Here is a 15854-nt window from a genome sequence, read left to right as displayed (position 1 = left end):
TTGCGAAAAATCATCCAAATTACATGTACTTTTTTTTTAATTGAAGGGCAAAGACTATACTTTAAGAATCCCTAGGCGAAAGTTTGATTTTTTAAGTGCGAATCTTTTGTATCGCATGAAAACCAAACATGTTTTTTTTAATTGAAAAAAGTAAAAGTTTGTTATCATTTTTCACAAGTTTCTCGTTAAAATCTGGCTAATATTAATCCAGATTCTTAAAGTTCATTCTTTTCTAAGCAATTTAAAAAAAAACATGTCGATACAATGTTTTTTGTCGATTGCACACGAATTTGAAATTTGCACTGCATTTTAAGGTATTTTAACGAATAAATACGATATTTTTTTAATATCATGAATTTTGAGTATCAATATGATATTGCATATTAATTTTATTCGTATTTAACTCAATCATACCGCCGTCATCAAAGTGTCCTGATATGCACCACGTGGAGAATGACGATCGGATTTTGTACATCATGTGGCCCTGAAAAGGCTGATTTTTTAAAATAAAATTTGAACTTTTATTTTTTTATGTATGAGTATGTGTATATGTATGTCTACGTGTATGTGTGGGCTTATGAGTATAGATGAATGTGATCTTCTGTTGACTTCAGTGAAATTGGTATGTCAGCTTCCGTTATATTCAGATCAGTAAGTACAAATTTCCACCGATGAATTTCAGAGCTACATAGTCAGATTTTAACGAGAAACTTGTGAAAAATGATAACACACTTTTACTTTTTTTAATTATAGAAAACATGTTTGGTTTTCATGCAATACAAAAGATTTACACTTAAAAATCAAACTTTCGCGTAGGGATTCTCAAAGTAGAGTCTTTGCCCCTTAATTAAAAAAAAGTACATGTAATTTGGATGATTTTTTGCAAAGTTGCATTACTTTGAAGATTGCCTAAAAATCGGTCAAAAATTTTGTTTAGTTTTTTTTTGCGCCAGTGTATAATTATAAACGCGACTAATAACACTGTGTTGAAAAATGTTCAATTTCGAAACGGTTCAACTATACTTAGTCCTTTTCAGTCATAATAAATTACCAATATGTATGAACTTAAACATAAATGAAATAATGGACACGAAAATATAATTAAACAGTTAAAAAAGATGACCATAAAACAGCATTTCGTATTAAATGTGTCATAATAAGTAAAAACGTGAATCAACAAATAATACAATTAAATGAATAATAAAATAAAAAATAATGAAATTTTTTCGTGAGTCGGTTTTCATCTTAAAATAAATCTATAAGATCAAAAACGATGAAAAACGTGTTATGAATAACATAAACTGATATGCGTATTGTAAAAAACTGTAAACTTATATATGTTGATCACAGATCTTAAAAACACAATATTAAGACGAGCAACAACACGCAGGGTATTTGATAAAGCGCTAAAGACAAGTGTAATGTTCGGTAGTCAGAGGCAGAGAGCGCTTATTTTCCGTTAGTCATTTTTGACAAAATTTCAAATAAACAATAATACCATAAGAATTGTCAAGACACTCCTTCTGTAAATTGATGCCATTAACTTTCTCCTTAATATGGATCATTTCTGAAATTAACCTTTTTTGGTATCTTGATTCAGAATTTAATATCTTAACGTTATTCCAATCAAACACGTAGTTGTTTTTTAGCATGTGTTCTGTTATCACGGAGTGTCTCAATGATTCCAATTTAAAATTATCTGCATGTTCTTTAATTCTGGTACTTAAATGTCTCTTTGTCTGTCCTACATATGACGCGTTACAATTTTTACAGCATGTTTTGTAGACAATTTATTCATTAAGTTTATGTCGGTTATGTCTTTCTGCACCCTAATAAACATGTTTAATTTGTTGAGGCAACAAAAGTCAACCATGAACAAATCTTTATTAACAAAAGATAAGGCGGTTTCAGAGAGTGAGTCCCAGATGCGCACAGTAATAAATGGACACCACCAATCAAATTCTATAAATTCATCCTAACCCTAACCCTACCCAACTCAGCAATCTGATTGGTGGTGTTCATTTGATACTGTGCGCATCTGGGACGCTCCCGTTTCAGATATGTGTCTAATATAAGGTAACACAAAATATTTTTTCTTTATGTGCTGACTTTCAGTTTTACCTTAATTAGTTTGAGAATCTGTGAGTTCCACTTGATTATTGAAATGTTTCTTAAATCTGTTATTAATTTCATGAAAAACAAGATCTAATGGATAATCGTTGTCCAGTAATATATTGATGCAAAATTCTAGATTTTTTTGCCAAAAAGATGGATCTGACAACAAAATTGCTCTATCTATTAGAATTAGACTATAGATTGTTCCTATTTTGTGATAACGAGGGTGATGCGAGAAAAACGACAAATATTTTCCCGAAACTCTCAACAAAAGGTCCAAAAAGCTGAGACAACGGTCTTTTTTACGTTCTAAAGTGAACTGAAGTCTCAAATGGAAGCTGTTAAACATATTGACAATTTTGATGATTTTTGTCAGGGGTACAGATAATAGGATATCATCTACATATTGATAATAAATCAGAATTTCGAATTTTAATGCTTTCAACGCTTTGCCCTCGGGATCCTGCAACACTAGATCAGCCATAATAGATGACAGAGGTGAGCCCATCGGAGTTCCAAATGATTGCTTATATATTTTATTGTTAAATGTGAAAAAAATTGACGAAAAAATAAAGTTAATGGCATGTATAAAATTGTCTAACGGAATGGAGGTATTATTTTCTATAAATGTTCACCTATTTTTAATGCTCTGTATCGCAAGATTTAGAGGTACATTTGTAAATAGTGAAGTTGCATCCAACAATATTAGGATATGTGTTGACGGTATAGTTTTACCCGAGAGAGCGTCGTACAATCTGAAACTGTCCATGGTGTGTCTATTGTAAATCGATAGGCTTTCTTTAATAATTTTGTGTATGTAATTTGCAAGTGGGTATAGGGCAGTGTTTACCAAAGAAACAATAATTCTTAAAAGTGTGTTCGGTTTGTGAATTTTAGGAAGGCCATAAGCCCTAGGTAAATTGGAGTCACTTGAATGAAGCGCCCAATAGGTTTCTTTCTGAACAAACCCTTTACGTAACTACTCCTTTAACATATTATTTCTCTCCAATATGCAACTCAGATCTTTTTTAATCACCGTGTAAGTGTTTTTATCTTGCAGAATTTCTTTATCCTTTATAATATATTCCTGTTTATCCAGACCGACAGTGATGTTACTTTTGTCCGCTCTAGTAAAAATAACATTAGAATTCTCCTTACAAAATTCAAAGGTTGTTTTACGTAATTTCAAAAGTTTTATCAATGTTGTTAACCATATGATCCTTTGTTAAAAACATGTGTAATTGTGGAATTTCTCATTCTAGTTATTGTTTCAAGGTCCATATATCTGTTAAAATTTTCCATCTCTTTTATGACCTCATGGATGGTACTTTTTTTATTGAATCGAGGAAGAAGGCAAAAATTACTACCCAATTTTAATAGATTCGAAACTGTTTCAGGGATGTGTCTCCTAGATAGATTCATAAACCACTTCTTGTTTGTCTCTGATATGGGGGATCCTCGTCTTTACCTCCTGTAAAAATTGTAACGCGTCAAATGTAGGACAGACAAAGAGACATTTAAGTACCAGAATTAAATAACATGCGAATAATTTTAAATTGGAATCATCGAGACACTCCGTGGTAGCAGAACACATGCTAAAAAACAACCATGTGTTTGTTGGAATAACGTTAAGATATTAGATTCTAAATCAAGATATCAAAAAAGGTTAATTTCAGAAATAATCCATTAAGGAGCAAGTTAATGGCATCAATTTACAGAAGGACACGGAGTGTCCTGACAATTCTTATTATTGCTTATTTGACATTTTGTCGAAAATGACTAACGAAAAATAAGTCTCGCTCATTGTGCCCTTGACTACCGAACGTTATACTGGTCTTTAGCGCTTTGTCAAATACTCTGTGTGTTGTTACTCGTCTTAATATTGTGTTTTTAAGATCTGTGATCAACATATATAAGTTTACAGTTTTCTACAATACGCATATCAGTTTATGTTATTCATAACACGTTTTCCATCGTTTTTGATCTTATAGACTTATTTTAAGATGAAAACCGACTCACGAAAAAATTTTATTATTTTTCATTTTATTATTTATTTAATTGTATTATTTGTTGGTTCACGTTTTTACTTATTATGACACATTTAATACGAAATTGCGCTGTTTTATGGTCATTTTTTTTAACTGTTTAATTATATTTTGGTGTCCATTATTTCATTTATGTTTAAGTTCATACATATTGGTAATTTATTATGACTGAAGAGGACTAAGCATAGTCGAAACGTTTCGAAATTGAACATTTTTCAACAAAATGTTATTAGTCGCATTTATAATTATATAATGGTTATTTAATAAATTATAATGTATTAGGAAAATTTGTCTTGGCTCAATATATTGACCGATTTATCGTATTATTTTTACTTAAATATATATTTTTAAAATACCAAAGTAAACATAAAAATATTAATATATATATTATATTTATAAGTTTGAGATATTACAATGATTGTTTTTGTATTTAAAAAGAAATTAGCAGTAAAATCTTTAATTTTGTAGTAGCTTTACTTTGTAAATAGAAAGTAAAAGTATAAAATTATGTAATAGTTTTTATTAATCTGTCTCATATTCCAGCTACGTGCATATAAAATATATTTTCGCACGTACGGTCTAGATATATAAACTATTAATAATTGTAATGTAAATGCAAAAATATTTTTATAAATTCAAAATATTTATTTATACAAATTTATTTATTTATTACATATTACTTTGTTTAGTAGAACGTCAAGTTCTTATATGAAATACTTTAAAGTTAAAACAAAAAAATACTATTGACTTAAAATTGAGTTATTATTGAGTGAGAATCTGAGAACGTATATCACATTAGATTAAGTTAGAAAACATGTATAAATTTTAATTACCAAAATTTTGTAATATTTTTTAAGAAAAATTAACGCCAAATACCTATGGGTTTTAGTCCTTTTAATTATAATACTTTGGTTGTAACAACTTCTTATGTAGAAAAAAGAAGGAGGGAGTAAGATGACGAAGTGAATAATATGACGAATCACTAATTTTTCTAAACTAATAACATCGATCCGATATTGAACTCATTAAAGGCTTTAGATGGGCTAGGAAATAGTAGATTATCTGTTGTAGTTTGATTTCAGTCAGTCAACAAAAATGGATAATATAATAAGAAATGTGTTTTAAGTACATCCATGCGTAACTTTTTGGCACTTGTTTATAGGGAATGACGTTATTGTAATAAATACTTTCGATTTTTAAATAAAGTCATGATATAGTATAGTTAAAACCGCACATACTAATGCATTCATATTTTTTATTTTGCGTTAATGTTATGCAAATTAAGTTTATAATTTGTGATACTGGTTATACTGGTAAATCTGTAAGTAAATTTTATCATATGCAATTTATTGATTTGGTTATTTGTAAAAAATAAAATAGTTATATTATTAATATAATATATTGTTAAATACGAGTAAATAATAAAATTGGTGTTTATACAGATAAACAATAGATTACAATGTCACTTAATTTGACTCCTTTGAAAGTCATCTTACCCACGTAGGGGAGCAAGATGATGAAATTGGCACGTTCTTAGAAAATCAAAATTTCTTAAAATTCTAATTTATTTAACAGTTTTTAATTTTTATAATAGATACAAAAGACTTTAGTGAATCTATAAAAATATTATTTTACACCATCACAAAAATTAAGAAAAATCGAAAAACCTCAAGGTCATCATCTTATCCTCTTTTCCCTACATATTGCATGGGTATTTTTGCACGTCTCTTTTTAATTTATCTTAAAACGGTAGTTTTTTTAAATAACTTGAGATAGAATTCTATTTATAATTTTATGCATAAAATTACACAAAAAAATTTGAACATTTAGAATTGTAACTATAATGTACTATTTTTATTTTTATATTTAAAACAGACGCATTAAATATATGTAGTACATAAAAACCTGTAATTAGTCAATTGTACCTCGTTTAAAGACCTTAAATACTGATCACTGTCAATAGTATAATTGCATATAGTCAAATAGGTAAAATGGACTTTACATATATTTATATTAGATATATAATATGTACCTTTCAATTTATATATGTATATAAATATGTATGGGACGTTTCACGTCAACTGGATCACTTCTCGGCCCAAAATTTATAGCAACCTACAAAGACTTTCGATAGTTCAAAAAATTAGTCTTTACTAGTACTTTCGAAAATCATATGCCTCGTTTTAGAATTCAAAGTGGCTGATTCAATATAGCGCCTGAATGGGTAAAAATTTGTGAAAAATCCACATAATTCAACGTAATCATGTTTTTAAATATTGTTTCGGTTTGAAATGACTTGGTAAGGAGTTTTCAATGTCTTTGGTCACGGAGTTGGATAACTGAAATCTATGACAAATCCAATATGGCGATTAAAAATGAAAAAATTAGTAAAAAGCTTAACTTAAGAGTTACATTATTGAAATTTAAGACGGCGTGTTCAATATAATATGATTGCAGAAATCGTAAAAAAGACTACTTAATTTATAAATCAAATTGTTACTGTGGTTACTACCCTGGTCCCTGGCGGTTTTTTTCGAGTAGTTAGTTAGCAATTCCATCGGTAACTCACAAGGAAACCTCACGAACCCAAAAATTCTGATTTTAATGAAACTTTGCATAAATGTAGAAAAGGTAAGTACAAGAATTTAGAAATTTGCAGTTGGTGCTTATAAACGGTTTAAAGGGTTGAAACCACCCTTCAAAAATTGAGGGTTTTTGCCGTTTCTTGACATATCTCGTAAACTAAACAAAATATCAAAAAATGTTTTATATAAAAGGTTTACAGCATAAATACTTATATTTAACTATGCTGTTCATTTTTTGAAAAAAAATTTTTTTTTTAATTTATCCTTTATACCTTCCCTATGTTGAATATTTATTGCATCAAAAGTTTAATTTCATTGGAATTCGGCACAAATGTAGGAACAATACACAAATTTAAAAAATTTTAGTTGGTGCTCAAAAACGGTTTAAAGGGTTAAAACCACCCTTCAAAGGTTGAAGCATTTTTGCCTTTTTCCGATATATCTCTCGTAAATTTAACGAAACATCAAAAAATGTTTTGTACAAAGTTGTACAGTATAAATATCTCCATTTAACTGCGCTGTTTATTTTTCGGAAACAAAAAATTTAATTAAAAACATTTTTTTATTAAAAAAAATATTAAATAAAATTGACTCTTATGCATCTAGCATTTATAAAGTAATTATATTATCGTATACTACGTATCATTTATATCATTTATAATGTGTATATTATCTATTTTTTGATACTATATATTTATATTAACTGCATTCCTGTATGTATTATTTTTTATATGACAGTTGCGCAATATTAGAGTAGTCACGTTGTTTTCACACATTGTTCATTCTGTCTATGTCATATATTTCACATTCGTGTTTTATATTCGTCATGTCACGGTATGCATCATATATGAAATAGAAATCACATATTAACAAAAATTGTGTATCTTTATTAATAATCTTACGCGTCATTTTCACATCAGTATCAAGTGACGTCTAACGTGCTTGATTATTCTGTTAAATTGTTTAAATTTTTAATTAAACAAAGCATAATGTTACACATAAATGTTGCAAATATTCTTAAAATGTTAACTATTTTATTTCAAATTACACATATTTCCCCAACGCCTATAAATAGAAAAGAAGTACAATTATATGAAGTGATACAGGATATTGTAACAAATAATGTAGCATTTGTTGTACACACCGATACTGCTTTGGAATTTCAAAATTATTGGGAAGTGGATTTAACTGACATAGAATTTGTAATAAATAAAGAATTTGTAGAAAATGATAATGATAATTATGAACTTGATAATAAGAATAATTGTGAACCAGAAAATGAAATTTCAAATAGTAACTATAAGAAAAGAAAAACCGTGAAATATTGGAAAAGTGGAAAAATGGCCGATACGTATCTCTTTAATATTACTTTAGACAATACTTAAAAAATACATGATTGTGTTACATATAATTACTATTTTAATAAAGTTAATAATCTTATCATACATTAAAAACTGAGTATTTTTAATTGTAATAATCAATCAAATTATTTATAATATTTATATCGTACTTTTTAGATTACCTGCTACAAACTCATGGAACTCGCAACTCGCAACTTACTCGTGATGTTGATTTGGCTATACCAGACAGCACTGAGTTGTCACGAATCATGATGGTAGTAGATGGCTGTGCTTATCATATATTTCGGTTCTAGAGAAAATTACTCGGATAGCCATTATCGTAAACACCCAGTATAATTACTTTATAAATGCTAGATACATAAAAGTCAATTTTATTGAAAAATTTTATTAGAAAATATTTATTAAAAAAATTTTTTTTAATAAACAGTATAATTAAATAGAGATATTTATACATCTTTTATACAAAACATTTTTTGATGTTTCGTTAAGTTTACGAGATATATCGAAAAAAGACAAAATGTCTCAACGTTTGAAGGGTGGTTTTAACTTTTAAACCGTTTTTTAGTACCAACTAAAATTTTCTAAATTTCTGTATTGCCCTCCTCTACATTCGTGCCGAATTTCACTAAAATTGAAATTTTGATGCAATATTCAAGATAGGAAAGGTATAAAGAGTAAATTTTTGAAAAAAAATTGTTTTTCAAAAAATATACATCATAGTTAAATAGAAGTAATTATGCTGTAAAACATTTTTGTATAACATATTTTTTTATATTTTGTTTAGTTTATGAGATATATCGAGAAAATACAAAACTCTCAATTTTTGAAGGGTGGTTTTAACCCTTTAAACTGTTTATAAGCACCAACTAAAAATTCATGTATTTACCTTCTTTACATTTATGTCAAGTTTCATTAAAATCAGAATTTTCGGGTTCGCGAGGTTCCCTTGTCAGTGAGTTGTTAATATATATTCTGTAGCAATCTTTTAAGAAAGTTGGTAAAAGTTTCCCAACTTTCTTAAAATTAAGTGTCGCTTCTCCAACAGTCCTTTTCAAGATGCAATAGATTCTCGATAAGACGCTTCAGCACGGGGTTATAGACTTCAAATTAAGTAGTTTTTTTACGGTTTCTGGAACCATATTGGATACACCGTCTTAGATTTCAGTTATTTAACTCCAGGATCGTGATCAGGGACACTGAAAACTCCTTACCCAGCCATTTCAAAACCGAGTCAACATTAAAAAATAAAATTACGTTGAATTATGTGGATTTTTCACAAATTTTCACTCAGCTGCCATATTAAATCAGCCATTTCATTTAAAATTTTTTTAACGGAGCATATGATTTTCGAAAGTAATAGTAAAGACTAATTTTTTGAGCTATTGAACGTCTTTGTAGGTCATTTCAAATTTTGAGCAGAGAAGTGATCAGGTTGATATGAAACACCCCATATATCTATATAAATAATTATTGTTTGTTAAAATTATATTAAGGTTATAATTAGCGAATAACATGTTTAGTAAGCGACTGATTATTTTAAAACAACGTTGAAAAATTGAACAAACTATTTCGTATATTTTTTAAATAAATATTTTTACAAATAACCCGGGAAAAAAAGTTTATATCTAATTATGTATAATTGTATCATATTATATATAATTACATATAATAAGATTAATTTATATATTAATTTATATACAATTATATCAAGATATTTATAACTTTATATCAAATTATGCAACAGTATATTTTTGAGTGGACAATTATATATAATTGTATTAAAATATTTATAACCCCATATTGAATTATACAACATTTTATTAAAATTACTTTTCGAATAAATAAATATATATAATTATATCAAGATATTTATAAACTCACACACACATATTGAATTATACAGCATTATATTAGAATTCTTTTTTGATTAAATAATTATATATAATTATATCAAAATATTAATTTATAACTCCATATCATATTATTCAAAGTTATATTAGAATTTTTTCAATTTAAATTATATACAAATTTATATATAATTGTATCAAATTAGATATAATTATATATATACTTTTATGTTTGATTAAAATATATAATAATGTGTTTGCATTAAATTTGCATAAAAATACCATTTTTATATTATAGAATAAGTAATTTTATTTTCATATATGTATGCGCGCGTACATAGAGTTTATCGTTCACATAATTGAAGCACAGAGATAGCACAGAGATAGCACAGAGATTCAAAAAGAACTCAATAATATGTCATCAATTATGAATTCTTTTTGATATGCAAACAGAATTATTTTTATAAAAAAGATCTCAAAAAGAATTCATAATTAGTGACATACAATTGAATTCTTTTTGAACTCTGTGTGCTATCTGGGAAGATTAATTTCTATTACATATTATAAATTTTATAATTTATAATATTTTATAATTTCACACCAATTCTAATTAAAAAACTTTTTTTATTAATAATGTTGATTTATTTTATTGCAAAATTTGAGCAATATTTTTTTATATATGTATAAAATATTTTATATAAGAATGTTTATGTAAATAAATACAAGTATAAATAAATAATCTTCTATTAATAAAAATATATTTTAATTTACCATATTTACCACAAAAATGGGATCCATTAAATGGGACCCATAAAAAATTTGATCTAATTGTATTTAAAAACATATAATTATATCTAATTATGTGTGCATATACACTGAGAGAAAAGTGTTTAGTATTTGCAATTATAATTGCATAGTAAAATAATTATAGTTGCAAATATCATTTTTATTATTGCTATAATGTTAATGTAAATAACCATAGTTGTGCCAAACAGGGTAAAAATTTTACTATAAATTATAATAGAAATAATGTACTAATATTGTTAAATTTAATATTGTTAAATTACAATAATTTAAAATAATAATATATGTAGTAGAATATCAAACGGTGACAGAAACCGAATCAGTCTATGCTATCGTAGTAAGCTTTCGGGACATATGTATTTTTTATTACGTTTTAAAGACACATCTTAGCTGTCATGGCTAAATTTTAGCTTTGGTAACGAATCCTTTTTAAAAAAATTTATTAAATCCGAAAAAACTTTTCTCTCTGCCCGGGAAAAAATGTATATATCTAATTATATATAATTTTGTATAACTTTGTAGATCTAATTAGATCTAATTAGATCAGGTCAAAATCCATAATTAGATCTACAAAGTTATACAAAATTATATATAATTATATATATACTTTTTTTCCCGGGAAGAACAATTTTATTATGAAACATTATTTTACATGTATACAAAACAAATTATTATTGTATGTAAATTTTTTATTAAATAATTTTTCAAGTTTAATGCAAAGATATGTAGTAAAGTAAAAGTTTTTGACCAGAGACTTTAAAACCGGGTTAGATTCTGTCCATCGGACAATCCAACATTTGTCGTTATTATGCGCCTAGCTGCACCGCTTCATTTTAAGTAGTGTATTTTTAATATTAAATTGAGAGAGACGTGTCGCTTTTAACGTTTCTTCCACTTGAGACTAAACTTTTAGTTCCCACAACATACATATTAAATGCATAAATAAATAAATCATTATTTATTATAAAATTAAGTATTTTTTGTCGAAACATATAATTCAGTCAAGAAAATAATTCTTATTATTTTTCAATTCTTAAAAATCTTTTTCCTACTCCCTTCTCGGGATAAGTTATAAATCCGACACGATAGACTGACCTTTTCTTTCAATAATTCAAGCCAATTTTTTTCTTTATTCAACTTTTATAAATTTATTGTTAAACAAAAAATGTTACACACACAGAAAGAAACAAAAATGATAATTTACCTATTTACTAAAGAACACTATGTATGGTACGCTGAGTGAAGTAAACATCCAAGACAAGTTGCAATAGTATATCTTTCTCTCTAATCTTACCACACAAGATCGACGACTATTATGGTTTCTGCACACTGCTGTGTGGCAAGTGTTACCACGCTCAATGTGCAGGAGCCATTAGGTGACGACCTTTTCTTATCATCGCTTTATCATCGTTGTAGATACGCTTCGACTTGACTATAATGATATATCATACTTGGTGTTCTTCTGGAATGTAGGTCCTTCATATTATTATTTGTTTTGTTCGATGTAATATCCTTTCTCCGACAAAAAATTTAAAATTCGAAGAAATAAAAAAAAAGATTTAAATTTGAAAAGAAGAATTAGTTTTAATATCAACCTGGAATCCGTAACTTGCTTGACAGATAGATTAAAATATTGAAAAATAATGGAGATTATTTTGATCATTAAATTATGTAAGTAAATTTCGACAACGCAAAAACAAAATTTTATTAAAAACTACATGTGTAACAATTTACGTCAAGATTTGAGAATCTGTGATATAGAAAAAGATAATGAATGACCAAGGCAGGAGTTGCGTCAGCATCAGTGTGTCACGCGTGCTTATGAACGTAATGAAAGCGATAACCTGTCTGCACACGAGGTCAATTGCCTTCTCCTGTCTTTTTTTATGATTCGGAAATAGTATACAAAATAGAAGATTGATAAAAGAAACGAGTAAAATCATTCCTACATAAAATCGTGATAAAATGAAAAAACATTGCTTAGAATACCCCCCCCCCCTCTCTCTCTCTCTCTCTCTCTCTCTCTCTCTCTCTCTCTCTCTCTCTCTCTCTCTCTCTCTCTCTCTCTCTCTCTCTCTCTGTGTGTGTGTGTGTGTGTGTGTGTGTGTGTGTGTGTGTGTGTGTGTGTGTGTGTGTGTGTGTGTGGAGGGGGGGGGTGAATTGCGCACGCAAATTTAATAATAATTGATCAATTAGAATGAATCAATAATCGTAATTGATTTAATTTAGATCAATTACGATTATTGACACAACGATCGTATGAGCGTAGGTCTCGATCCTATTCAAATGGTATTCACATAAGATTTATTCACATGTACTTAAAACGTAAATGTCCATCGTAACTCTGTATGTTAAAGCTTGAATTGTCGAGATTGTTTTTTGAGATTAGAAAAATGAAAATTTGCTGCCAAAGACAGCATATTACACATATTTAGAAATTTAAAATAATACGTTAATAAAGGTATGGAGGAACTAACCATATGGAAGAACTAAAACAAAAAATCTAAAAAAGATCTTTTCTTCGCTTTATACTTCATTCGACACTACTCAATTCTATTTTTTAAATTTGAGATTACACTCAGGTTCTATGCACAAGTACACATACTCTCGTAGTTGGCATGCTGTTGCTGCTGATGCTGTTAATCTAAAATCAAGTTCCACTTTTTATCGATGATAGTCGGCCAGAGATGATATCGAGCGAGGTTAGAGAAGTTAACACGCAACGTGCACCACACACTTGTTTACTGCAGGCTCTAATACTTTAATATGCGTAAAACGCACATGTGCCATGCAGAAGCGATGAGTAACGAAAATGCGACAATACTGAGCGATGCGATTACCACGCAAACGTCACGAGTAGTCACGAGGTGACTGAATGTAAAACTGTTGTGATACGCTTGAGAAGAGAGGAATACTACTATCCCCTCTTGTTCGTTAATTTTGTCTCTTTTATCTTGCTCTCGCTCCTTGTTCCATGTCGGACATCTCTTACTGTTCTTATTATACTCGTCTTCTTTTATTGTAATATCTTATTTCTTTTTTCTGTATCAATTCTAAAAAAAGCATCGTAATGCGTTATTTTTATACAGAGCGTCTATAAAATCTGTTCCCATTCCCTATATTGTTAGAACAGCTATTTGCCAAGTAAGATCCAAATTCGATCTCTACAATCATTATCCATATACATACAGAAATTCTATATATATATATATATATATATATGCCGTAATAAATATTTATAGGATCATTTACTATGTTTAACACATTCATCGTCCAGCATAAATTGAATATATTTCCCACGAGTGTGCGAAAAACTATCAAATACCTTTGCTATTATTAAAATCTCTTGCAAATTACTTGTAAAATTTTGCTAATTAAGTAAAGAAAATTGTTACCTATACCTGCGTGATAGGGTTTTTCTTATAACTTATCTGTCATTCACATGTGTGGGTGATGTGACGTTCAACATGTTAAAAGAAAAATGGATTTTTTTCTATAAAAATTGACTGCAATGAAACTAATAAAAAAACCAAGGTCACATATAATTATAATGATGATAATTTTAAATAACACACACATTTATATTCACGTTATTTTTTTCTAATAATTGGTTGAAAATTTTAATTAAATAATAAAATATAGGATTAATAAAAATTTGTGCAGACCTCGTTAGGTTCTCCATTCCTCTTGTTCGGCATCATTTTTTCCCTTCATATATATAAAATTGAATTATTGCCTTTCCGAAAATATTGTTATAAAAAACAATTTGTACCTTACTGATGGAATCCGTATTTCTATATACATATACGTATGTCATTAAAAATTAATTTTTTATACGCGCCTTTCGCTTTACATTTGTTTAAAATACTAAAATTATAAAAAATAACTGTAGAAACAGTAACTTTTCTTAAATAAAAAAAATATTAATTTAGAACTATTTTAGTATAATAAATTATATTATAACATAATACACACAAAAAAAGAACATATACATTAACTTTTTTTCCAATTTGAAAAATAAGGTGTATAACATTGCGCTTAATAATAAAGTTATAAATTTTTATTATATTATCAAAGATGGATAACATGTTTCTCTTTAAAGAATAAACTGTCTGGAATGTCAACTAAAATAATGTTCAGCAAATTTTATATAGCTTTAGTAATTTGTGTGAAGAACACCCATGCGAGTATCATGTGTGCTAATTCATTTTATCAAACATACTTGAAAGAAAGCCCCAAATATTGTTATCAAGTTTTAATCTTTTACCTACTTTTTAAAATTATTATTAGGTAATTATTACTAAACAAATGTAAGGCTGGAAATTTCAAAATTATTGTTATGCTCATATGATCATATATCAGGATGATAGAAATATAGATATTTTGGAAATTGCACAAAATCTATTCACTTTTGGAAGATACACGTAATCAAGTAGCTCAGAACCACACCGATACGCAATAATTACTGTCTTAAAGCAGTTCAATATTTTGTTACATATTATAATTCATGACAAAAATAACATTATAGATTTAAATTTGAATTACTGAAACAGTATCTAAAAGCACCAGATTGTTGTATTATTGTTTTTTCCATCACTAGTCGTACTACAGTGTATAATAAAGAAAAGGCAATTAATCTCGAATTAGTCAAGTTACTTGAACCACTGTCTAGATCTTACTGACGCATTAATTCAAAAACGGTCACCACGAAAAGCTCGCGATGCAACTATTGCGGGAGAGGTGGTCTGTGGCATCATCCGTAGGATTGCCGACCTGCTTAAATGTGAAGACAAAACTGTTACAGGAAGAGTATATATAACAATAAATTGCTACATGATAGTACACATGATGGTATCTATCGACAACTGTAAAGTGAGATCAAATAATCGGTAAACGTCATTCATAAATTTTCTTTAATAATATTTTGATTTTTTAATAAACATTTATTTTCATAAGATCATAGAAAATATGAATCATTTAACAGTATTTGGTAGATTTTTCATAGCTTTAGTAATTTGTGTGAAGAATGTTTATGCGAGTTTTATGTATACTCATTTATTTTATCAAATACATTTAAAATAAAATTTAAAATTTTGT

At 27.8% G+C, this 15854-nt stretch overlaps 1 protein-coding gene across 11 annotated transcripts in view; it reads right to left on the bottom strand.

Moving 5' to 3' along the window:
- The window catches only part of LOC105832211 (calcium-binding mitochondrial carrier protein Aralar1), a 261123-nt gene that overhangs the window by 171864 nt on the left and 73405 nt on the right, over positions 1 to 15854 (bottom strand). The window contains exons 1-2 of one of the 11 annotated variants that reach the window (XM_036284212.1): positions 15167 to 15515; positions 14423 to 14551 (exon numbers count right to left, since the gene is read on the bottom strand). The exons of 4 other annotated variants lie outside the window; for them this stretch is intronic. In XM_036284212.1, coding sequence (XP_036140105.1) covers positions 14423 to 14458 — 36 coding nt within the window. In that variant the 5' untranslated portion in view covers positions 14459 to 14551; positions 15167 to 15515. Of the gene's footprint in view, positions 1 to 3482; positions 3587 to 13234; positions 13341 to 13362; positions 14248 to 14422; positions 14552 to 15166; positions 15516 to 15854 lie in introns of those variants that run through there. 6 more of the 11 variants (XM_036284213.1, XM_036284214.1, XM_036284221.1 and 3 more) reach the window with 6 other exon arrangements.

The sequence above is a fragment of the Monomorium pharaonis genome, chromosome 3, assembly GCF_013373865.1.
Source record: "Monomorium pharaonis isolate MP-MQ-018 chromosome 3, ASM1337386v2, whole genome shotgun sequence".
Lineage (NCBI taxonomy): Eukaryota > Metazoa > Arthropoda > Insecta > Hymenoptera > Formicidae > Monomorium > Monomorium pharaonis.
The sequence above is the reverse complement of the archived record's forward strand: the minus strand, read 5'-3'. Positions and strand labels throughout refer to the sequence as shown.